The sequence below is a fragment of the Heptranchias perlo genome, chromosome 19 (genome assembly GCF_035084215.1).
Source record: "Heptranchias perlo isolate sHepPer1 chromosome 19, sHepPer1.hap1, whole genome shotgun sequence".
Taxonomy (NCBI): domain Eukaryota; kingdom Metazoa; phylum Chordata; class Chondrichthyes; order Hexanchiformes; family Hexanchidae; genus Heptranchias; species Heptranchias perlo.
Window position 1 is genome coordinate 24,653,397 of NC_090343.1, and position 26,783 is coordinate 24,680,179.

The following is a 26,783-nucleotide window of genomic DNA, read 5'->3' on the forward strand; positions in this document are numbered from 1 at the left end:
ATAAGTAAGACAAAGACCAAAGTAATAGATTGGAAAATAAGTTAATTTTGAGGGGATGCGAATGGAACTAGGGAAGGTAAACTGGAAAAAAAATTGATGACAAAAAAATAAATTAACAATGGGAAATATTTTAAAATGTGATCAATAAAGTTCAGGAGAAATATATTCCTCTAAAAAACAAGAACAAACTAGCCAATAATGAAACACCATGAATAAATAAAGAGATGTGGATAGAATTTAAACTGAAGAAAAGGGCATACATTGAGTACATAGGCAATAAAGGAGAGGATGACAAAAGGGAATACAAAGAAGTTAGGAAAGAAATAAAAAACAATTAGGAAAGCAAAGAGGGACTACGAAATTAAATTATCAAGGAATATGAAAAGAAATAGTAAAGTATTCTACAGATACATAAATAACAAAAGAAAAATCAGGATAGGGATAGGGCCACTAAACACAAGATAAACTCACAGGTAGTGGCAGTGAAATGGCAGAAATATTGAATACGTTGCCTCAGTATTTATCAAGGAGACTAACAAGGTGGACATGACGTTAGAAGAAGAGATCAAAAACAATGAAGACATTTAAGATAGAAAGGTGGGAGATAATTGATAAACTAATCAAACTTAGAAAGGATAAAACCCCTGATCCGAATGGTTTGGATCCGCGAATATTAAACAAAGTTAGGGAAGAGATAGCAGTGGCTCGATTACATATATATAAAAATTCATTAGAAAAGGGAATAGTGCCAGGGGACTGGTGGACAGCTAATGTGATTCCTATATTTAAAATGGGAGATAGAACAAGTCCAGGGAACTATAGAGCAGTTAGTTGAATGTCGGTGGTGGGAAGGATAATGCAATCTCTTCTCAAAGGTGTAAAGGAAAAACATCTAGAAACTGAAAATATAATAAAGAGGCAGCATGGATTTCAAAAGGGAAGATTATGGTTGACCAACCTTACTGAATTCTTTGAAGAAGTAACAGAAAGATTAGACAAGGGTAATGTAGTTTAATTGCTCCACCATTGGTGGCCGTGCCTTCAGCTGCCTAGGTGCTAAGCTCTGGAATTCCCTCCCTAAACCTCTCGGCCTCTCTGCCTCTTTCTTCTCCTTTAAGACGCTCCTCAAAGATGCTTTTGGTCACCTGTCCTAATATCTCCTTATGTGGTTTGGTGTCAAATTTTGTTTGAGAATGCTCCTGTGAAGCGCCTTGGGACATTTTACTATGTTAAAGGCGCTATATAAATGCAAGTTGTTTTTGTTGTAAATGTAATATATTTGGATTTTCAAAAGGGCTTCTATAAGCTACCACATAGTAGACTCATGAGTAAGATCAGAGCATGTGGAGTCAGGGGACAAGTAGCAGAATGGATAGCAAGCTGGCTACAAAACATAAAACAGAGAGAAGGGATTGAGGGTAGTTACTCAGACTGGCAAAAGGTGGGAAGTAGTGTTCCACAAGGATCGGTGCTAGGGCCACTGTTGTTTATCATTTACATAAACGATTTGGACTTGGGAATCGGAAGTACAATTTCAAAATTTGCAGATGACACCAAATTAGGGGTATAGTTAATACCGAGGAAGGCTATGACAAAATATAGGAAGACATTAATAAACTTGCAGAATGGGCGTGTAATTGGCAAATGAATTTCAATATAAATAAGTGTGAGATGGTGCATTTTGGTAGGAAAAATAAGGAGGCCACCTACTCCTTGGAAGTAACAACGCAGGTTAAGATGGCCATAAAAAAGCAAACAAAGCACTAGGGTTCATTTCTAGAGGGATAGAATTGAAAAACAGGGAACCTATGTTAAATTTGTATAGAGCCTTGGTTAGACCACATTTGGAGGACTGTGCACAGTTCTGGTCTCCATATTATAAAAAGGATATAGAGGCACTGGAGAACTTGCAAAAAATATTTACAAGGATGATACCAGAACTGAGATGTTGTACCTATCAGGAAAGATTGAACAGGTTGGTGCTCCTTTCTCTAGAAAAGAGAAGGCTGAGGGGTGACCTGATAGAGGTCTTTACGATTATGAAAGGGTTTGATAGGGTAGACGTAGAGAAAATGTAAATTCAGCAGATCTGAAATTAAAATAAAAAATTCTGGTAAAAGACTTGTGGATTCATCAGTCCTGAGAAACGAAAAAAAACCAGGTCACGATCATATTCTCAGAACCCTGCACCAGGATCCTTGTTTCAACAAAAGGTCTCCACCCCAAACTCCACTTGTGGGGAAGACCAAAACTAGGGGCCATAAATATAAGATAGACACTAATCCAATAGGAAATCAGGAGAAATTTCCTTACCCAGAGAGCAGTTAGAATGTGGAACTCACCTTTGGTTGGAACAAGGATCCTGGTGCAGGGTTCTGAAAAAGCGATCATGACCTGTTTTTTGCTTTTCTCAGGATTGATGGATCTGCAGGTGTTTTGCCAGAATTTTTTATTTTAGTTTCAGATCTGCCATATTTGCAGCTTACTTTTTCTCTTTCTTCATTTTCCCCATTTTTATTTTGTGTGCTGATTCTTGGGGTGGGGATCCCCTATCGGTACATGGCCAGCGGGGTGGTCCGCACTCTTGGGTCTACCTGCCTTTCTTCTGCCACATTTTCGGGCCACAGGAGTGTTCTCTTCTTTCCCAGATTTTCCATGCTTCCCTCCCCCTCTGCTATTCTGCCGCAACCAATTACACTTCCTCTGGACCTATCTTTTGTTTCTATACTTGTCCCATTATCACCCCCTTTTGCCTTGCACCATCATCACTTTTCTCATTTAATCACTCCTGCCCTCCACCCTATTGTTTGTTCTCTGCCCCCTCTTTTTGCTGGCTCCTAATTTGCTTAAAAGCTGTTCATCTCTAACATCTTCCAGTTCTAATGAAAGATCACTGACCTGAAACATTAACTCTGTTTCTCTCTCCATAGATGCTGCCTGAGCTGCTGAGTGTGTCCAGCATTTTCTGCTTTAATTCCCCATTTTTTTGCCTTTTCGTTTGTGCATGGGCTGTCCCATGGCTTTTCGCCCTCCTTACTATTTGCACATTCTTTTATCCTTTTTATGTCTCTCCATCACCTCATTAATAATCTTTTATGTCATTTAACAGATTTCTTTTAAGCAAATTGAAGATCAGAAGATTCATTAAGGCACTCTTTGTAATCGCCATTGATTTTCTCCTCTCTGCCCCTTCCTCCCCCCACCTTTTCTCATTTTTTTTCCAACCATACTAAGATGCCTACTTATCTCTCTCCACAGATGATGCCTGACCTGCTGAGTATTTCCTGCATTTTCTGTTTTTAGTTCAGATTTCCAGCATCCGAAGTATTTTGCTTTTGCCTACTTATCTTTTCAGCTTCAGTTCTGAGAAAGGCTTCAGATGTTAACCTGAAACATTAACAGCTCATTAATCTTTACAGATGCTGACTGACCTGTGATGTTCATCCAGAACTTTATGTTTTTATTTCAGATTTCCAACATTTGCAGCTTTTTACTTTTTATTGGTCAACCATACCACCCATTCATAGTCAACGGACAGAGAATGTAGGCCCACACAGATGTGTTGAACGACTTCAACATAATCTTATTTTGGCAATGTGTGCTGTGTCTTAGATTACAGGCTTTAGCAGCCAATGCTGCCTGGGGAGAATTTCTTCATTAATGTGCATTCCATTTTAAATATTGTGGCAGTGATTCCCAAGTGTTCCATTGTTAGCATGATGTTGATGCTCTTGAACAGGGTTTTGTCTTCAAGGGCTGCATGGGTGCATAACATGGAGCCTTGTAGGTGCATGTAAAGTTTAAATCAATGTTCCCATTAATTTGCATATGTTTCAAGTTGCTTACAATAACAGATCTTGGTGTTCTAATTTGGAATTTATCCACCAATGAGACAACAGTGCTAAAAACACCCCTTTTCAAACCCCCAGGCCCAAAAAATTCAAGCAGGTCGAACCAGTGAATAAGAAATCTAAACACAAGTAGGTCAGAGTTGATTAGGGCTGGATTGCCAAGTTTCGGGGCTGCAGATTGTACACCCCTGCTCTAGAGGGGTTTAAGTGGTGCATATGGAAAAAATGTGCTGAGATTGGTGGTGAAATATTTGTTGTACTTTAACTACGTGCTGGTTTTATGTACTGGGTAACATAATGGGCATTAAAACATACTGCAGAAGTTGTACTTTAACTATGTACTGGTTTTATGTGCTAAGTAACAAATTGAATCCATCATTCTAGACTTTTTCCCTTATTACATGTTGTAAACAACTGTTCTTATGCATATACTAGTTAGAGCGGAAATTCTATATCAAACCATGATAAAAAAGGAGTTGCTTTATGTTTTAAAATTTTGCTTCAGAAATCAATAAAAGCAAATACTTGCAGTTTTGAGGAAACATGTTTACACCAACCTGAGAGATTTTATTGCTCTGTTTTAGTAATGTCACAACTCTAACCTCTTGGATTAGAACATTGCTAGTTCACCACGTAGACATCACGTAGACCTGGGATTAAATCCAGCTCAAACTAATGGGATTTGACTGATGACTGGCTGCAAGGGTCCTATGTGAAATCTTATTTGGGCAACTTTTAATAACTTCCTAGACTGTACAAGAACATAGCACAAAACTTCACATACAATGAGGCAGAAATTGGTATGTGTGTGCCCCTTTTTTGAACGTAATTCCAATGTAGCAGTGGAACAGCCTGCACCCAATCTGTAAAGTCGTGGGGCCCACTTTTTAGGCATTCCGGAACGATGCCTAAAACAGGTATTAGTCCCTTTGAATATGTTAATTAGTGGCCTAACGCCTGTTAAAGGATCCCTTGAGAAATTAGTTCCTGATGAGGATTCTTCAGCGGTCCCCATGGCTGCCGACGAAAAGTAAGTTTTAAATTTTTTTTACAAAAACTCCATCCTGTGGAGCCTGGAGAAGCAGGAGGGGTCGCAATCTCCCCACTTCCCCCACAGCCCGTTCCAACCATCCTCCCGGGACTTACCTTTTTCTGTAGCAAATTAAAAACTTAAAAATATATACTAAATTACAATGAATTCTAGTGACTTTCTGATAACAGTGCATAATCGGTTTTCAAGCCAAATGTCAGAGCCATTGTAAAATTAGGGCCGCTGCCAGCAAAACAGGTGGCCCAAAATTGATGTTTCCCATCAGGCAATCTGCCTGTGGAGGTGCGACCAGCACTGGCAGCTCATCCCAATTATTCAGATAAGGCCTGAGGACCAGTTTCTATCCATCCTCGGGCCTCTTGCTTTGGGTGCATGCTGCCTCCGCAGTGCCCAGTCTGGGGCGGAAAACAGGCACAGACGAATTTTTACCCCACTATCGCTTTATTAGCTGGCAGCAAATTTGTATTTTTTTTTATTCGTTCATGGGATGTGGGCGTCGCTGGCAAGGCCAGCATTTATTGCCCATCCCTAATTGCCCTTGAGAAGGTGGTGGTGAGCCACCTTCTTGAACCGCTGCAGTCCGTGTGGTGACGGTTCTCCCACAGTGCTGTTAGGAAGGCAGTTCCAGGATTTTGACCCAGCGACGATGAAGGAACGGCGATATATTTCCAAGTCGGGATGGTGTGTGACTTGGAGGGGAACGTGCAGGTGGTGTTGTTCCCATGTGCCTGCTGCTCTTGTCCTTCTAGGTGGTAGAGGTCGCGGGTTTGGGAGGTGCTGTCGAAGAAGCCTTGGCGAGTTGCTGCAGTGCATCCTGTGGATGGTACACACTGCAGCCACAGTGCGCCGGTGGTGAAGGGAGTGAATGTTTAGGGTGGTGGATGGGGTGCCAATCAAGCGGGCTGCTTTATCTTGGATGGTGTCGAGCTTCTTGAGTGTTGTTGGAGCTGCACTCATCCAAGCAAGTGGAGAGTATTCCATCACACTCCTGACTTGTGCCTTTTAGATGGTGGAAAGGCTTTGGGGAGTCAGGAGGTGAGTCACTCGCCGTAGAATACCCAGCCTCTGACTTGCTCTAGTAGCCACAGTATTTATATGGCTGGTCCAGTTAAGTATCTGACTCAGACAGCCTATAACATGGACCGATGTGAAAAAAGGAAATGTCACACAGGTACAGTAGAAGGTGCTGTCCTAAAGTTGGGTTTAGGGGAAATTGTTGGGCACTGCAGATCAATACCTACACTGGTATATGAGCAGGGAATGGTTAACACCAACACTCAGCACTAACATCCCCACTTCAATGAGATCACTAATGATTAGCAATTAAATCACTGATATTCTGGTATAATTTGATTTACCAGCATCATGAGATAAAGCAAGAAATCTATAAAACTGAATGGAACAACTATAATTGCAGTTAGTAATAAGTTTAACCACGGTAAAGCATAACATGAAAATCTTGGGAAAGTTTAACCGATAAAAGATTTCCTGTCTGAATTAGTTAATATCTGGGATTTTTACCAATCATGGGTATGCGCACAGTGAGGTGTGGAAGAGGCAACCCTGACCTTTACCCTCTCTTGTTATGCACTGAGGCAGGACTATCTAGTTATTTTTTATCATTATCCTGAGATAGGGTAAAATAAACAAAAAGATTTCGATTAACATGCTTTAAGTCGCCATCTGTGCATGCAGAAATTTTCCACACTGTTAATACAAGTGTTAGGGTTTGCCATTGTTAATTATTGTTTTTTAGATGTGTGATAATGATAATCCCTCCTCCCCCACTTCCTCACATCAACCACTTGTATTTTGTGCCTTATTGTACTGGTTACCAATCTAAAAGGTTTTTTCCCCCCAGAAAAAAGCACTACTAATAATAGAAAGTGCTTGTTTCTGATCCCTCAATTCCTCTCTCTCTGTACCACAATCTCTTCCAGGAAACTTTTCTGAAATATGCTGATATACGTATTATAACTGTATGGTTACCTCCTGATCTGCTTCTGCTTGCAAAGCCTACATATTCCAGTATTAGTGACTTGTTACCTAAGGAATATTAGGAACAGGAGTAGGCCATTCAGCCCCTCGGGCCTGCTCCACCATTCAATTAGACCTTGACTGACCTGCACCTCAAATCCATTTTCCCGCCTTTGCTTCATATCTCTTGATACCCTTAACTATGAAAAATCTATTGATCTCAGTCTCGAAAGCTCCAATTGTCCTAGCATTAACAGCCTTTTTGGGGGGGAGAGGTAGAGAATGCATCACTTTGACCACAGTAAATGGGACTTAAACTACTTTGGTCAAACCACTGGATACCTAGAGAAATGTATGTTCCGCTGTTATGAGTTTTAGGATCTCAGTTTCATGCTTTTGATAAAATGCTTCCCCTAGCTTCCTCTTATTTGTGTGAAGAATAGCAAAAGTTGCCAGGTGTCTTGGGTCTGGGACCCGGTTATAATATTTAGTTGCTAATCAGACCTGTCCCTTTAAAGCCACTGTTCTTAAACAGCAAACCAGGTAATTGTAACTACTTAGAAACTGCTGAGGTCAATCAAGGGGCAATTGTAACCACCTGTAAATTTCAGGCTCCAGAATAATGACTGGTTTTCTATCTTTTTTTAAGATTGTTTTACATTTGTAACAAAGTTTCCATGCTGGGTGCAAAAGTTTTAACCCAGATTTCCTGCAGTGTGGCTCACGGTGATTCATCTGCTTTATATTGAGTATTATACAAATATTATATAACACCAAGTGTATTACTGTTCAGAATGTTGCCCCTACTATATTTAGGCTGGAGACCTTCATGTTCTTCGAACTGACTCAACATTTCCATGATGGATGAAAATTGAAAGTCATGATAAGGCCACTGGTAAGTTTCTCGATATTTTGTTTTTTCAGGAATTGTAGAAAATGAAATTATTCACATCTTTTATTTTTAACCCTGCATTCTTGAAGCTGACAGAAGTGATTTTATTTTGCCCCAATACCTGCGCTCCAAATGCATGTGTCTTGCACAGAAGGCTGCAATCCGAAAGAAAACGTGCCAAGGGCCAATGTCTATGAAGACCCATTTTTATCAGTACTTCCCAACTGCTGATCTTTGCAAGTTTGCTTGCAAGGCGGCTATGTCGAACAAAGGCATCAGAAACCAGTACCACTGGCACAGATCTTAGCCCGATATAAAAGCAACGTCAGTGTTTCTCTTAGGGTAAGTTGGGTTTCACAGTCACCAGCCACAGGCTGTCTGAGCAGCAGCTATGGATGAATATTCCTACCTTTCTGATTTGCAATGCGGTCTAGGAATTGCAGCATGTATTCCTTTGCTGACAGGAGGTGCAGTATTTTACACCAAGTCTCTAGCCTCTAGCTGTGCCTGGGACACTTAAAATTCACTGCGATGCATTCTTTGGTGCTTCAGGAGTATTTATACTGTGTTCATTTATACACAAAAAGATCTTTCTGTAAGGAACATTCAAAAAGAAAAAAACTCACTCTAGAGTTCACACTGAACAGAAACGTCAGATGGAACTGGCACGGACTGTAGGATACTGTGTTAGGAGCTGGACTGCAGGAAATTGCACTTTATGTCTGTTCACGGCCTGTTGGCTACATTTGCTGATGAAGTGACTGGAATCTAGTTCCCGCTGTTAGTGGCAGGAGAATAAATTGGGTAAAAACTCACTAAAACATTAACATTAATCTGAGAGCACATTCTACGCATTGTATATGCAAATTCAGACATAATCCATGTAAATCTGACACTGTGAATAAATTCAAACAGATCAACCGAACAGGGTCACTGCCAGGGCAGAGAATTACCAAAAACAATAGCACTACATGGAGGCAGAGATTAAAATATCTGGGGAGTTTTCAAATATACTTCATGGAATGTCACTGGAAAAACCTACTTTCACAATAATTCATTTGATTTGTAATGATTTATGTTTCCTTCAAGCGTTAACTGTTAATTGATTCTCCAACATATATCGCCCTTAGAGTCGCACAAATATAAAATTTACAGATAATCTTGATTCTAAAAATATTACTGAATAACAGGTTAGTTCCCTGTGTGACCATGGTAGAGGACAATCCAGACCTGAGTCAAGGAAGAGTCTGGGCCCAGTACAAGGGTGACAATAGTAAGGAAGTAGACTAGTAGGCCAGGTATGGGCTGGGTGAACGAGAGAAAATCTCACAGTGGCAAGACTGGCTGAAAGAGGACGACAGACTCAGGGTATAGTGGAGCAGTTCAACAGTGGGCAATGGAAAAATCAGGTAGCTGACCAGAAGGAAAAAACACAAAAAAGTCAGTCTGGAGGCAGGATGTTATGCCCCAAGGAAAGCACTCAGGGTGGGCCCGGAAGCTCTGGGGGGAGGAAGCACTTAGGATGGGCCAAGAAGCAGCAAGGGGCACTTATGGCCAGGAAACACTTGGGGCAGGATGCCAGGCCAGGAAGCACTCGGGAAAGGTTGCCAGGACACAAAACACTTGGGCAAATCTTCCGGCAAGTTGGGCAATAGAAAAGTGGATCTTCAAGCAGGTGGTGAAGCAGTTTTTTGAAATAAATAGCAAATCCTCCATAGTGTTGCTTATAGAGCAGTTGCATCATTTTAGGAACAAACTTGTACGCATTTCCAACAGGAGATGAGTAATTTTACATGTAACTTCAAAGATGTTTTGCAAATTACTTAAATTTTTATATGTTTGTCGTGTTGTAAATTATATTTTTTAACCCTTGTATAGCCAGTTAGCTGAGGAAACAAAGTGGTTTTTCAAAATCTTTTGAGTGATTTTATTGCTTATCCTATGTTTTAATGGTAACTATTTTCAGACTGTTGAATCTTGTTTGGTTGTTTGTGTCTATCTTTACGACCTCTTGATTGGTACTTTTTGATGCCATTTACTGCTTGTTGATTGCTAAGTTCCCTAACTGTTCAGTTGTGATTTGCTGGAGTTTAATGAAATACATATTTGAACCACGTTCCATACCTGTTCAGTTCTAATTTGTTGGAATTGAATGAAATAGATGTTTGAGTAAATCAGGTGCAAGTTTGACATTTTGAAGCGTATGAGGTATGCACTATACCTCATACGCACACACACACACACACACACACACAAACACACACACGTGAATCTCATGTGACATTGATCACAGTGATATAAGGAACAACAGGAGTGTTATACTATGCAATGCACAATAGGTCAGATTTTGCTGGACCAGGGCATCTCGTGGTGTCTCGCGGTTAGTTAGACTTTATCCTGCACCCTTCAGCTCAAACATTTTTTGTGCGGTAACTTGCTGGAAGTGTGAGGGCAACGGGGCATCTGGGACTTTAGTGAACAGCGGGATCAACAGTGTATCTCCTTAACTAATGAGATTTTAGGATTGAGAAACAGAGGAACGATAGAGAAGGAGGGTGAATTAGAGTCAAATCAGGTACAGAAAGAGAAATGTAGAGAGGGAAAGAAAGATTGGATTGAAATCTCACTGATTTCAAAAACCTCTTAAACTCTCCTGTTGGACCAAGCCTTTGGTTTCCCATCCCAGCCTTTCTATCCCCTCCTCTTTTTTTCCCCACTGCATCGCTTTCCTCCTATTGTAAAGCATTTTGAGACTTCTTCCTGCATGTGAGAAATGCTATATAAATGTACGTGGGTTGAGCTAACACCATGGTGCAGGGTCGTCTGCACTGGCAGTGCAGAAGGAAGGCCATATTAAATTTTGCAATGGGAATTCCTCCTTCTAAAATGAATAGTCTACTAGCATGTGAAAAGCTTGCCCAGAGAGCTTTGACTGTAGCACACTTGGCTGGGGTGGGGGTGTAAAATCCAGTAAAGCAACAGATCTTAAAGGGCCATTAAAGGGAAAGTTGTACTGATGGCAGAAAGGTGGATTAATTTCTCACAGCGTCCTTCTGGCCAACTTCCAGTAAAAACTCAGGTGCAAGCTGTATAGAGGGAGGTTGCCAACTGAGTCAATGAAGTCATACCTTGTTGCAAATGCAGAAGACATTTGCTGGTATCAGAAGAAAGGCAAAGGTAAATGTGTTCCTCACCTTTGCGGCAGCTGTCCCTGTTCTAGATGTTGTCTGCAGGTCATTCAACAGCAGATGGTATGACCCTGTGAAGCAGAGGTGGCAAAGGTATAGAGATAATGGATGCATTGGTTGTCATCTTCCAAAATTCTACAGATTCTGGAACGGTTCCTCCACTTTGAAGGGTAGCAAATATAATCCTACTATTTAAGAAAGGAGGGAGAGAGAAAACAGGGAACTACAGACCTGTTAGCCTGACATCAGTAGTAGGGAAAATGCTAGAATCTATTATAAAGGATGTGATAACAGGACACTTAGAAAATAATAATAGGATTTGGCAGAGTCAACATGGATTTATGAAAGGGAAATCATGTTTGACAAACCAATTGGAGTTCTTTGAGGATGTAACTAGTAGAATAGATAAGGGGAAACCAGTGGATGTGGTGTATTTGGATTTTCAGAAGGCTTTCGATAAGGTCTCACACAGGAGGTTGATGAACAAAGTTAGAGCACATGGAATTGAGGGTAATATACTGGCATGGATTGAGAATTGCTTAATAGACAGAAAACAGAGAGTAGGAATAAATGGGTCTTTTTCAGATTGGCAGACTGTGACTATTGGGGTACCACAGGGATCAGTGCTTGGGCCCCAGCTATTCACAATCGATATCAATGATTTGGATGAGGGGACCAAATGTAATATTTCCAAGTTTGCTGATGACACAAAACTAGGTGGGAATGTGAGTTGTGAGGAGGATGCAAAGCGGCTTCAAGGGAATATAGACAGGCTAAGTGAGTGGGCAAGAACATGGCAGATGGAATATAATGTGGAAAAATGTGAAGTTATCCACTTTGGTAGGAAAAACAGAAATGCAGAGTATTTTTTAAATGGTAAGAGATTGGGAAATGTTGATGTTCAAAGGGACCTGGGTGCCCTTGTACATGAGTCACCTTAAAGCTAACATGCAGGTGCAGCAAGCAATTAGGAAAGCAAATGGTATGTTGGCCTTTATTACAAGAGGATTTGAGTACAAGATGTCTTACTCCAATGTCTTACTTGGTGAGACTGCACCTGGAGTATTGTGTACAATTTTGGTCTCCTTACCTAAGAAAGGATATACTTGCCACAGAGAGAGTGCAACGAAAGTTCACCAGACTGATTCCTGGGATGGCAGGATTGTCGTATGAGGAGAGATTATGTAGACTAGGCCTGCATTCTCTAGAGTTCAGAAGAATGAGAGGTGATCTCATTGAAACATACAAAATTCTTACAGGGCTCGACAGGGTAGATGCAAGGAGGATGTTTTCCCTGGCTGGGGAATCTAGAACCGGGGGGGGTCACAGTCTCAGAATAAAGGGTCGGCCATCTGGGACTGAGATGAGGAGAAATGTCTTCACTCAGAGGGTGGTGAATCTTTGGAATTCTCCACCCCAGAGGGCTGTGGAGGCTTAGTCATTGAGTACATTCAAACCAGAGATCGATAGATTTCTAGATATTAAAGGCATCGAGGGATATGGGGATGGTGTAGGAAAATGGTGTTGAGGTAGAAAATTAGCCATGATCTTGTTGAATGACGGAGCAGGCTCGAGGGGCTGGATGACTTACTCCTGCTCCTATTTCTTATGTTCTTATGTAGGTCTCCTTTGACATGTCCCCATTTTGTGTAAGAATTATAGAATCATAGAAAGGTTACTGCGCGGAAGGAGGTCACTCAGCCCATTGAGTCTGCGCTGGCTCTTTGCAAGACCAATCCAGCTAGTCCCATTCCCCCGTTCTATCCCTGTAGCCCTGCAATTTTTTTCCTTTCAAGTACTTATCCAGTTCCCTTTTGAAGGCCATGATTAAATCTGCCTACACCACCCCCTCAGGCAGTGCATTCCATATCCTAACCACTCGCTGTGTAAAAAAGTTTTTCCTCATGTCACCTTTGGTTCTTTTGCCAATCAACTTAAATCTATGCCCTCTGGTTCTTGACCCTTCCACCAATGGGAACAGTTTCTATTTACATTGTCTGGACCCTTCATGATTTTGAATACCTCTATCAAATCTCCTCGCAACCTTCTCTGTTCCAAGGAGAACATCCCCAGCTTCTCCAGTCTATCCACGTAATTAAAATCCCTCATCCCTGGACTCATTCTAGTAAATCTCTTCTGCACCCTCTCTAAGGCCTTCACATCTTTCCTAAAGTGCGATGCCCAGAATGGGACAGAATATTCCAGTTGTGGCTGAACCAGTGTTTTATAAAGGTTCATCATGACTTCCTTACTTTTGTACTCTATGCCTCTAATTTATAAAGCTCAGGATCCCATATGCTTTTTTAAAACACTTTCTCAACCTGCCCTGCCACCTTTAACGATTTGTGCACATATACCTGTACCCTTTTAGAATTGTGCCCTCTAGTTTATATTGCCTCTCCTCGTTCTTCTGACCGAAATGTATCACTTCACATTTTTCTGTGTTAAATTTCATCTGCCACGTGTCCACCCATGCCACCAGCCTGTCTATATCCTCTTGAAGTTTATCACTGTCCTCCTCACTGTTCACTACCCTTCCAAGTTTTGTGACATCTGCAAATTTTGAAATTGAGCCCTGTGCACCCAAGTGCAAGTCATTAATATATATCAAGAAAAGCAGTGGTTCCAGCACCGACCCCTGGGGAACACCACTGTACACCTCCCTCCAGTCCGAAAAACAACCGTTCATCACTACTCTGTTTCCTGTCACTTAGCCAATTCTGTATCCATGTTGCTACTGCCCCCTTTATTCCATGGGGTGTAATCTTGATAACAAGCCTACCATGCGGCACTTTATCAAACGCCTTTTGAAAGTCCATATGCACCACGTTAACTGCATTGCCCTCATCTACCCTCTCTGTTACCTCATCAAAAATCTCTATCAAGTTAGTTAAACACGATTTGCCTTTAACAAATCCGTGCTGGCTTTCCCTAATCAATCCACACTCGTCCAAGTGACTGTTAATTCTGTCCCGGATTATCGTTTCTAAAAGTTTCCCCACCACCGAGGTTAATCTGACTGGCCTGTAGTTAAGTAAGGGTCTATAAATGCTGGTGTTTGGATAGTGACAAGTACAGGCAAAACATCTCATTTGTAATTGCACCTGCATTTGTTGTCCCCTCACGAACTCATCTTCCTCCTCTAAATCATGCAACACCATGGGCCTGAAATTCCCATCCTCATCACTTTGTTTGGTGTTATTTAATTGGCATCGGCAACCAAGAACCAAGAAGGAAAATCTTGGCACTAAAAATGCAAAATGGACCACTCAGTAGAACCAAATAATACAAAGGGTAAAATGCAGGAAAATATAACTGAAAATGCAAAAAAAACACTTAACATTAACTCAAACAATAATCTTCCTCTAAGAAACTACATGAACAGGCCAAGTCCCTGGATTCCTGATATGCCTATGTGATTTGGGCAAGATGCATGCTGTGAGCAGAGTCTTGCCCACTGTCATGGAATTTGGCATGGGACCTAATTTTAATAAGTATTTTATGCTAATGAGGTTTGTATTTGTCTCTAGCGCAGGCTCGTTCTGCCACGCAAGATGCGTATTGCAAAATGCAACAGGCAGAGATTCAGGCATATTGCATTTCAAGCCCCGTGCATTCCACCACAGAGGCTCTGTGCCACCAGCGGAACCTTGTAAAATTTACTTACTAATGCTTTTCTGTATCTTGTGCTAAGCCAATTTCTATCTTTAATGCTGGAAAGTTAGAACTGCAGTTATGGAGAAAGTTGTCTACATTGAATATTGTACTTTGCAAAATATTCATCATTGATTTTTGAAACTTAATCACTAAATGCCAGGCTGTTAACAACTCTTTGTTTACAACTGGCATTGCCTAGATTAAGACAAAGAAAATAAATTCACTGATATATTTTAAGCCACTGCCTTCCTTTGTCTGTTACATCTAATGCTAATAAATAAACAAATGTATAATAATTCTCTTCAGGTATTCTGTGTAATATTCCTACAGAATATCACAGATAACTGAAAGTTTAAATGGAACATGAGCCAACCCAAACAAACTGGCTGTAAGGGAGGTTTGAGAATCCTGCAGATTTTGACCTACCAGCAGTTCAGAGGTAGATTTGAATATTAACAGTAATTATCTGAAACAAATATTACAATTATTACCAATCTTTGTTTTAATTCTGCATTTGTTGCATCCATCAATGTTTACAGCAGAGCAGTAATAATGAATGGTAATTGGTGGTTTAAGAGTCTCTTGAGGTTTTGGCTCCCACAATCGTATCTTTATGTGGCACCTACCTGTAATTAGCCACTCCACAAACTGATACAATTACAATACAGCAAAACACAACCACTGTTTGTTAATGTCATACTCATAAAACTATCAGTCTCAGTCACAGTATAAAACAGCTCTGTATTGGAACATGCACCATATATAATGGAGGGGGGGGGGGAGGGTGGAGGTATTAATTGTATTGCTTTATTTTGATTTTTGAGAGTGACAATTCGAACAAGGACATGGATTTCCATATATTTGCTTTATTTCAGTGAGTGTTTATTTTATTAATGCTCTCCATTATATATGTACTATTTCATAGGATAAAAATATATTTCAATTAAGGACTCTGTTGTCTGAATTTAATTGTATCAAATGCTTTTTTTGACAGGTAAATAGCTATAATTGATGCATTATTCTTGTACAATACGCTATGAGCCCTTATAAAATGAACACACACCTTTACACAAAGAAAGAAATAATAAATTTGTATTTATATAACACTTTTCATGACCTCAGGGCATCCTAAAGCACTTCATATCAAGAAACTCATTTTGAAGTGTAGTCACTGTTATAATGTAGGGAAATGGGGGCAGCCAATTGGCACACCACCAGATCCCACAAACAGCAGTGAGAAAAAAGTTACCAGATAATCTGTTTTAGGTGTTGATTGAAGGATAAATATTAGCCAGAATACTGAGAAAACACCCCTGCGAATAGTGCCATGGGATCTTAAATGTCCACCTGAGAGGGCAGACGGGACCTCGCTTTAATGTCTCGTTCGAAAGGTGGCAACTCCGACAGTCAGCATTCCCTCAGTACACAAATACGAAGATGGGCTGGAAAGCTTAATTAACCAGAGTCTGCATCTCTATTTACTATTATAGTATTTTTTTCAATAAAAGAAAAGAAGGCACAATAGTTTTATTTTTAACAGATCAAATATAATAAACAAAAAGACCCCCTGTGGGCTCAGCAACAAGAAGTTAATTTTAAAATTAAAAGAAAAGCTCAGACATAAGCCACAATATTGGGCACAACCCACAACATTGACACAGACAACAACGATGGACCAAAATTACAATATGAGCACAAACCACAATGATGGGCCATACTACAACAACGGACACAAACCACAAGAATGGCCACAAACCGAAACAATGGGCACAAACCACAATAATCAGCACCAAACACGCTGATAGGTGCAAACAAAATGGGCACAAACCAAAACAATAGGCACAAACCAAAACTGGGTACCAACCACAACAATGGGCACAAGGCACAACAATGGGCACAAACCACAACTGAGCACAAATCACAACAATGGGCACAAAGCACAATGACAGGCACAAAACATGATGAACACATAATTCCCATTCTGTATTTGTATATCTTCATTCACTGTATCATATAAATGTATCAGTGTCAGTCTGCAAGCACCATCAGAAGCAGATTGAATATTTGAAGTCACAAGACAGAAAGTCCATTTGGGCAGTTCAGAGGTAAAGCATTTCATTACTGTTACAGTGGATCAGGCTGCACTTACATTGACAGTGCACTTTTTAAATTCAATTCTCTGATACCTTTTCTCGCAGGGTATCCAGAAGCCAAGCACTGATGTGTGCTTCCACAGTAAAGTAGCATACTGGAACTAAGTGTGGGCAGGTGGGGAAAATATTACTCCAAGGAGCATCTTTTGGTTTGGTAAAATGTGTGCATGTATTATGCTGGAGGGTAGGCCCTGCAGTGACTCCTGGGAGTTGTACTTCTGTTCTTTGGCACAATTCTAAGGGCATGGCTGTTTTAAATATTATGGTCTGGAATTTCCTGCAATCTTGCCCTGTAACAACAGCCTTAGTATGGTGTAATGCCGATTTTTGGTGCAAAAGATCAAGGATATTCAGGTGTAAGTGACTTGTGCCTATTTTTACACTCCACCCAAATTTCCTCCATTTTCTTGTGTCGATTCAATGAAACCTCTGCCAAAACCCTCCGTTGCACATTAACATAGCTCTGCCCCATGCAAAAAACCAGAGAACGTGAATTTGCTACATTTACCCCAAAAATGTTAGGCGCAAGAGGATCCAAAGTCATATTTCTGAAGTTTAATGGCGATTTTTTAAGCAACTTTTAAAAATTTCTCCTCACTGAGACCCACAATGTATTTTTGTGATCTTTGAATGCATTTTGACAGTATCAAAATGAGTAATATTAAAAATTGAAAAGCTTTCACGATTGCATATTCTTAAACATGTGTGCCTAATGTGCATAAAGGATGGTTCGAAGGCTTCAAACTTTTAATTTTCATACATAAAAGGAATATGGTGTAAATTGTGCACTTTCCTCAGGCCCTGATTGTTCACACTGATTTCTGCTTGTTTTACTTTGGTTTTTATGTTCCAGCATAAGCTAATGAGATTCTCAGGAAATTTCGGCGTGTTACCAGTGACAAGATTGGCGTAAATTTTGCCATAACTTGCAGGTTACACTGTTTAAGGAAATGCAGGACCACTACTAGGTGAAACCTGGAGCGGACCTGTGTTTGGCCTGGAGTCAAGACATAGCGTTCTGCATATTTATGAAGTCCAATGGGGTATGCTTATGGTAACTGTTGGACCAAGTAGAAGTTTATGTGTAACTTTATTGATTTTATTGTGAATTATGTAAATATTTTATGTGTTTATTATGTTACGAACTGTAAAATGTCCTTGAGGCACTGACAAATAAAGATGGTGACCAAAAGGACTTCAAAAATATTTTGGGCAATTTCATTAATTGTTTTATTAGTAGCTGTTTATGGACTGCTGACTATTTTTGATAGTTTTCATACCTACTTGCCACTTGTTCATTGATAGATTTCCTACTTGTCCAATTGTGATTTCTTGTTGTTTTATGAATATGATATTTGATGCAAATGGGGGTAAATGTGATACATACTTTGCATATGCCAAAAAGTGTGACACCTAAAATATAACGGATGTGCTAGATACAAAGCTTTTTATGATTGTTACTATGGGTGTATTTTCAACCACGATAAATAAAATCACATTCTGAAGCTACACAATGGCAACTAAATGACATTGTTAGATGATTGAATATTCCATGCCTTTGTTACCTCTGGACTCGACTATTCCAATGTTCTCCTGGCCGGCTTCCAACCTTGCACCCTCTGTAAACTTGAGCTCATCCAAAACTCTGGTGCCCTAACTCACACCACATCCCATTCACCCTTCACCCCTGAGCTTGCTGATCTACATTGGCTCCTGGTCCTGCGATGCCTTGATTTTAAAATTCTCATCCTTGTTTTCAAATCCCTTCGTGGCCTTGCCCCTCCCTATCTCTATAACCTCCACCAGGCCTACAACCTTCCAAGACCTCTGGATTCCTCCAATTCTGGCCTCTTGCACATCCCCGATTTTTTTCACTCCACCATTGGTAGCTGTACTTTCAGCTGCCTAGGCCCTAAGCTCTGGAATTCCCTGCCTAAACCTCTGCGCTTATATCTCCTCCTTTTAAGATGCTCTTTAAAACCTATCTCTTTGATCAAGCTTTTGGTAACCAGTCCTAATATCTGCTTATGTGACTTGGTGTTAAATTTTGTTTGATAATCGCTCCTGTGAAGCGCCTTGGGGCCTTTTACTATGTTAAAGGCGCTATATAAATGCAAGTTGTTGTTATTGTTGAACAAACTTATTATCACTTACAAATGTAAATAGCTAATTTCTTAGTAATTCTATGTCCATTCAGTTTATTGAACTGCATTTTCTTGAACAGAACTTAGATTACCATAGCACATGTTCCTTTTCCCAAAATTATCTTAAAAGAATATCTGTTTATTCGCTATTTGTGAGGATAAGAAAATAATCAAACTTTCTTTGAGAGAGGAGATTCCTTTAAATATATAACCAAAGTATTCATCGATAGAAAACAATATCGCATTTGAATTGGTTTGTCCAACAAAACAGGTTTAACATTTCGCCTTCTATCATAATGAAAAAGATTATCTTTTATAAACATTAAAAAATCATTACTAGATTGAAAGCAATATTGCAGATATATGTTGTTAGGAGGAAAATAACAATTTCTCTCAATCTCTGCTATCTTACTTGCTATACCGGGCCGACGTTGCGACTGCTTGTTGGTCGGGTTCGGCGAGATTTTCGGAATGAACCGCCCGCCCATGCAAGAGGCTTTGTAACTTGTTCTGGTTTATAACAAGAATTATTTTAGAACCTCAGTCTTGTGCCAGAATATAATAGCAATACGTATAAAGTATCTTTTATGTCATTAATAAATATATTATGTTTATATATTTTTATTAATTTTAAAGTTTTACAAAAGCTGATATGAAGATAAAGGTCTATTTTAAGATGTTCTTTTAAATACATGACCATTGCCATCAGTGTATCACACAGCATTGATTATACACCATTTGTCTTTTGGGGCATTAGCAGTTGCTTGTTCCAGTACTCTCCAACAGATAAACTGGAGTGGAGTTGTAATTAGAGTGCAATAGCCGCACCGAATACTAGTGTCCTGTTTGTGATACAGAATCAATGAAATAAAATCTTTGGCCCACTAAGAAAACAACTTGACTCTTTGTCCAACAGTTCTCAACACCCCCCCCCCCCCCCCCCACTCCAACCTCCCCGAAGTTGCACCACTCTTCATTGTGGAGGACAAACTCGGTAGCTTCCCTTTTTTCAGTGCGGCAATCTAGTGACCTATAATAGACTTTTCAGCTATGGCTCACCAGCAAGAAACTGATAGGATTTCTCTATGGTTCTACACGTTGTGGCTGGATTTTCAAACATTTCAAAACGTACATATATACTACCTGTCCCATGCAGTCAAAATCTCTCTCCTAAAAGGGGCACTCCACCTTCTCACGTCTCTGTAACTCCCCAATATCTATCGTTTAATACTTCTACTGTAATATAACATATTATGGGCATTGTGGATTATATTAAAAATGCTCTCTAGGCCCTTCTGCAAATACTTTCATCTAAGCAAACCTGAAAAAAACATTGTTGGATAGAGTCAGGAAAACGGAGACAGATGGCAGACAAGTGGGGCAACTGAGCTTCTTGCCCTAGCCCCAAATCCAATGTGGATAGAGCATTTCCAGGAACAAACATCCCACAGAAATTAGTGCAAGATAACCTATCCATGATTATAGTTACAATGCACTATGATACTATAGTCTATCTAATTAATGTATGTTTATTAGTTTATTTATCCCAGCACTGTTGTAATCTTAAATATTTGAGGTGTAAATGGGTCAGCTTCTGCAAAGGGCAATGGAAGGATTATGGAAATAACAAATTACGAAAGGTAGAGTAACTTGAACTTTGGAGTAAACCTTGCACTCCAATTAAACCATTAGTAATTAGTATTCCCATAATAGACATTAATAGTGCTTGTTCGAACTTGGCCCACTTACAGATGTTGTAAACAAATTGCCAAATCAAACATCAACACTGTAGAATTTTTTTAGACACACCGTCTGATTAAAAACATTCCAATGTTTCAAAGTTTGCATTTTGAGACCTTCCCAACCCCAATCCACTGGATTCAAATTTGTTTAAAAAAAAATCTTTGAGAACATTTTCTTTGAAGATCATAGATCTTCTTTCATTTAAGGAGATATCATCTGAAGTACAAAGTAATCATATTTAAACTGATGAACAATCTATGAACAAATACTAAGATATTTTTATAGTCACTGGTATTTGTTGCAATCTCATTCAGTGTAGAGTACAGATTAGGACTGGTTAAAAGAACAATTTTAACTGGGCTTCTTCTGTGCAGTGCCCATATTACCAAATAATTACAACATGCTGTATTATTAGTATTTGTCTAAAACTTCTCTTTTTAATCATTTACAGTAAGTCAATAGATGAATGATTATTCTATGATCTGTGGAAGCTTTGTCTCCCATCTCAATAGATTAACATCAGCAACTAAGTGATTTAACAAAGATCACTGTTACAATCCAAAAGGAAAAAAAGAGGAAGAATTGTTCTCCCATTTTAGAATTATTTTTGCTCATGAATATGTCGATCTCAAAGCATGTCAAATATGCCTTGCGATATGACTTGAAGAGGGAGTATCGGAAAGAGGAATAGGAATACAATGTGCTCTACAAATTTTAATGTCACAACCTGCAACAATAGATCAGCAAAAATAGATTTATCAGATCTAGCTTACACCAGTGAGGCTTCACAAGTGGGTTGCAGGAGTTCTAGAGAACGGTTGGAGAAAATGTGGGGAAGTAAATGTCCAATAATGTAGGCTAATGTTGGGAATGGACTTGGAAATTGACTAAACACATCGTGGGATAGAACTTTGTTTGAATCCTTGCCACTGTTGTTCAAGCTATGAAGTTACCACTCAACCCACTAATAAGTAGGCAGTTGGATCTTCTTCTGTTCTGATCCAACTGTATTTCATTCTCAAACTCTTAACTGGTATTACCTGCTACTACAACTTGAATCCACATACTGTGATGGATGGACCATCAAACAGGATTACTGTAATATATTTGCTTCTAATATGCACATACATATAGCAGAAACTTTTCACTAAACAATTTTGCGTATAACGCATATTTGCATATAAAAATGTAAAATAGTGCATGCTATACCCGAAAATCACTTCAATGTCCAGTTTTGTAAAAAGAATTCTGTGTATAATGTGTACTCATATATGATTATATCTGAGTTTCATGTAAAATGGTACTCATTATAGTATATATTTTTTCTGATTGGAGCAACAAAATGTCATATATGTTTGGGCCCTGTAAGCAATGTGGATTTGATTGTGATCATACATAATAGAGTCTATCATCTTTGACTTCTAGCAAAACAATAAGGGCACTCTAATGCCATGGAAGTTTGATTAAGCTGAGAGCCCAGGAACACTACCATTTCCATTTTTGCATTCAGGCATCATGTTTGTAAATTGGATGCTAGCAGCTCATATGTGATCACTTAGTAAGAGTGGAGGTGAAATTTTGGTTTTGGCTAAAATTGTGAATATTGAGTGCAGGAGGAATAAGACCCAAAGAATGAGCAGCCATGTTATTTTGGTGCTAGGTGGCAGGTCTGTTGGAAGATAGTGAGGAGAAAAGGCAAAAGAGAATGAACGTTTGGCATAGAAAGGGAAAGAGGAACCAGAACTCCAATGCTTTTTGGACAGGAGCCTGGAAGGGTTAAATAAAAAGGAGAGTGGTTTGGGTACAAGTCCTAGAAGATTCATAAAAGAAAACAATAAGGCTCCATTGCTCAAAGGGTCTAGATTAGAAAGTGTCCTGGAGCTGTGGAAAAGGTTCAATGTGGATTCACTAGGATGAGAAGATATAGTTATGAGGAGAGATTTCAAAATCTAGGGCTGGATTCACTGGAGCAGAGAAGGTTAAATGTTCAAAGTTTTGAAAGAGTTTGAGAGGAGAAATAATAAAAAAATATTTCTGTGTCAGTAACAAAGGGAAGTAAAGTTATGATTTGAAGGATAGAAGTTAGAAGAATATATTTTCATATGAAAGGTTATTAGAATATGGAATGCATTACCTCAAATGATTGTTGAAGCTAAATCAATCGCAGCATTCAAAAAGGAATTAAATAAACTTGTGAAGGAGAAAAAAATTAGAGGTTATAGAAGAAGAGAAATGGAATTAGATAGCTCCATGTGGAGTTTCAATTTCTGATTCTGTTGAATTAACTGATCTCAGCAGGAGCAGTAGTGGGAGTGCTACAATTAGATCCAGGGTCCCTGAGCTAAGAAGGTGAAAAATTAGCCAAAGTTCCTGCTCCTGTTTGCTATTGAATGATTCCTGCTGGGAAGTCTGTGTGTGTCTAAAAGCTTCATAAGGACAGGATTGAGCTCAGGTATGGTGATTCTGTGAATAGCTGATCAACACTCTCTCCTGGCATATAAATGAAGAGTGGTTAATTGGGCAAGGAACTGGAGGCTGCTGCCTGTGCCTCGGTACCACCTTCAGGAGAGGAAGTGTAAGGGGAGAGGGATTAAGCTCTCTCGTAACGATGTAGAAGAACTAAAAAAAATGAATCAAGGATAAGAGCTTAAGAATAATTGAGAAAACCACAACTGAAAAGGAAAAGTTGAAACAATGAACAGTGCTTACTAACGAAAAATTTAAGAAGACATAAGAAAATCTCGAAATGGAAGAACAGAGCAAGAGGGGTACAGAGATAGGGAAGAAAAGCAACTGAATCACAGAGGAAAAGAAACTAAAGGAAAATGTGCCAAGTAAGAGGAAGTATTCTTAATAAATAGAAAAAGTCACAATAGAATGACACAGTATTGAGACAGCTAGGAAAAAACAGTGAACGTGAGGACAGAATAAGGAAAAATAGCTGACTTGAATTTAAATTAGTGAAGCGGATCAAAGAAGAATTACTACTGTGAAAGAAAACTATGTTAACTGAAGAAATTAAAGAAGGTAAGAATGAAAGGTCAACCATAATCAGTAGGCAAATGAACTGACCTATACTTTAGACTTGTTTTGCTACAATTGTTGGTAACCTTCAGAAAGGAACTAAAGGTCACAAAAATAAGGGACTGGAAGTAAAAGCTTCAGGACTTAAAGGCAAACAGAGGCCGATGAAAAATAGATTAAAAAGTGAAGGAAAGCTCTCCCTGACGGTTCAGTTGCCAAAGGCAATGTAAACCTGATTTGTAAACACCAGAAGGCACCAGTTTTGCTTCCAGTCTGTGCTGAGTTAGCTGATATCAGCCAGGGAGTCATTGGGGTTCTATGACTGGCCTCAGTACCCATGGGCTAGGAAGGAAAATTGGGTAGTGTTCCTGCTGCTTAGCTATTCAGTGACTCCTGCTGGAAAATGTATTTGATGGGGGTGTGTGTGTGTGTGTGGGGGGGGGGGGCTGAGATATGAATGGGCTGAATGGTCTCACTTCGATATTATGACAGGATCCGGCATAGATGTGAGCTCCCCTCCCCCCTGCAGTTGAATAACCTGCCAACATTCATTATCTAAGCTCACACATTAAGAATGGTTATTTGTGGAATGTACTAGAAGGTCCCATGGAACTGCACCTTTTTGGGGGAGGGAGAGGGGAGAAAAGGGGAAAACATTGGCAAAAATATATATTTGGGTAAAAAAATGGAATGGAATTGGTATAGAAAAAAGTTGCTGGAAACACTGTACAACAGGAAATTACTGAACACTCTGGATCATTGTGTTTGAACAACTTTATTTGAATTTCTTAAAACTATTCATTACCTTAACCATAGTAAATAAAATTCTTTAAATTTTATCTTGTCTAAAAGTCTCCATTAAATTCTTATAGTGTGCATTTAAAGAGCAATCAGTTACTGACTTATAAAAAGGAAAAATGGAAACTCACTCTTACACAAGTACTGGCTGAATGGCTCATCTGTGTAGAGTTGACCTGGCTGGTAGCACTGAGACTCATATTAATGATTAGCATGTCACTGTATGTTACAAGGCAGGTACCCCAGACTTGTGAATTTGTATCTCATTCGTCCTATGTTGTAGGTGAAAAAATACAGTAATCATTTTTAAACAAGTATGAGAAACATTTTCTCATTCACATTCCGAGTAATGTTTTATTGTAAAGCTCAGATAAGAATATGCAGGAGTTGTGAATGTGTTTGGAGGAGTGAGCACATCCTGATTTTCAATCAATCACTTATAAGATAGGGCGTTCTGCGATCCAAAAACAGTAATTTTCAACTCAATTCAGGTTAAAGGCTTCTCTTTAATAAGTGTATCTGGTAAAGTATTGGACAATTAACATAAAATATGCTAACCACAAGATGTCTTTCTATTGCTGGCATATCCTGAAAACTGATGTAAGACACGATTCTCGGGCATACAAAAGTGAAGTTAGAATCAAACAGGAAGTTTAAGGCGCTGGTTATTGTTGGCGTTGTTTTTATTGGCAAATTCAAATTCTTCTTTCTCTTCCACTTCTGGTACTTCAAAGTAAGGGTCGTCATTGAAACAATACTCGTCTTTAGGCTGAGCCAGAAAGGGTAATTTTAATATGAAACCAGTGACGGTCCCTCCTAGGACGGCGATGCCCAAACAGACCCCAATAGCTGCCGCCTGGTACTGTGCCTGATCCCAAGCGCTCCGACCACTTCCAGCTTTCAGCCGCGGGAGCACCCGGACCAATTCGGCCAGCCTCCTGTCCCCTTCCTTGGGGGCTCTCTCTGGGAAGGTGTCATACAAACCGTGGCCGTAGCTCTCATCGGCTGTTAATAGGATAGTGGCAATGCCAGCAATCGCCCCTATAAAGCCGGGAATTCCGTGCAAGTTGTTGATTCCGCACACGTCTTGGATTTTGAGCTTTTTAGCCAGAAAAGGAGTCAAGTATTTAAATCCTACGGTGCAGAGCACGGAGGCGATGCACCCCAAGGTGAATGCCCCGGCTGGAGTGACCATCATGTCTGCTGCAGAGCCCACTGCCACCCCGCCTGCCAGGGCAGCGTTCTGGATGTGAGCGATGTTAATCTTGCCTCGTTTGTCCAACAGGCTGGATATGGCAAAGGTGGTGAGGGTACACGAGCTGAGCCCGATGTAAGTGTGAATCACAGCCCTGTGCTGGCCGTCTCCAGACGATGCGAAGACAGAATTAAAACTTGGCCAGAAGACCCACAGTAACAAGGTCCCCAGCATAGCCAGCTTGTCCGAGTTATAGTCTGCCCCTTCGTCCTTGTGCCCATCTTTTAAACCGGGTCTGTACAGCACCGTGGTAACACTTAGACCAAAATAACAAGCAAACAAGTGGATGGTTATAGACCCTCCGACGTCCTTGATTTTTAGCAGCTCCATAATAACCCACTCGGTTGCAGTAAATATTGGCACTTCCAGCAGAGCTAAAATAAGGATCTGCACTGGGCTGGTTTTGCCGAGCACGGCTCCAAATGAGATCATGACAGTGGCGCAGGCCGTTTCAGCGGTCAGCAGGTTGTAAACCCCGATGTGAATCTTGCCGTGGTGGAAGTGATAGAACCAGCCCTGTACTAGCAGGGCCCACTGGACGGAAAACACCGCTATCATAAAATTGAAGGCAATCCCTCCGTAACCGTACTTCTTGAGGAAGCCCATGAGAAGCCCAAAGCCCACAAAAATCATCACCTGGATATCTTGAAAGACTGGGAAGATTGCATATAGTTGGTTATGGTTGTGATCTGTCTCATTGCTCTGGGCTGCAGCATTAGAATGTTCATCATAAGTCACAAATAGTGCGATCAGCACAAGTAAAATTCCTTCCAGGAATATTACAAGAAAGGGCAGCCGGCAGCGTATAGCGGACATCTCCCACCTGAGCTTACACCGTAAAAACTCCACGGACTTTGCAGCGGTTTAGCTGCTTTGGACTGGTCACTTTGTACCAGGATCGTGTCTTCCACTCCTAGCGCTAACTGGCTAGTAAGGCCACCTGAAACTGCACTTTTATATATCGAAAGGAGCACGTGACTTGAACTTTGATCATTCACGGCATCCGCTTATCTTTTGTTAGGTAAGAAGTATACATAATAAATTATTTGC

At 40.0% G+C, this 26,783-nt stretch overlaps 1 protein-coding gene and 1 long non-coding RNA gene across 2 annotated transcripts in view; both read right to left on the reverse strand.

The window, feature by feature from the left end:
- Positions 1 to 26,783, reverse strand: part of LOC137335246 (uncharacterized) — a 109,949-nt gene that overhangs the window by 82,204 nt on the left and 962 nt on the right. Inside the window, exon 2 of the long non-coding RNA XR_010966375.1 lies at positions 19,326 to 19,423. This is a non-coding gene — a long non-coding RNA (uncharacterized lncRNA). The remainder of the gene's footprint in view (positions 1 to 19,325; positions 19,424 to 26,783) is intronic.
- Positions 24,437 to 26,654, reverse strand: rh50 (Rh50-like protein). The gene has a single exon (XM_068000507.1). It carries the CDS (start codon positions 26,547 to 26,549, stop codon positions 25,119 to 25,121), a length of 1,431 nt encoding a protein of 476 aa, XP_067856608.1. The 5' UTR covers positions 26,550 to 26,654; the 3' UTR covers positions 24,437 to 25,118.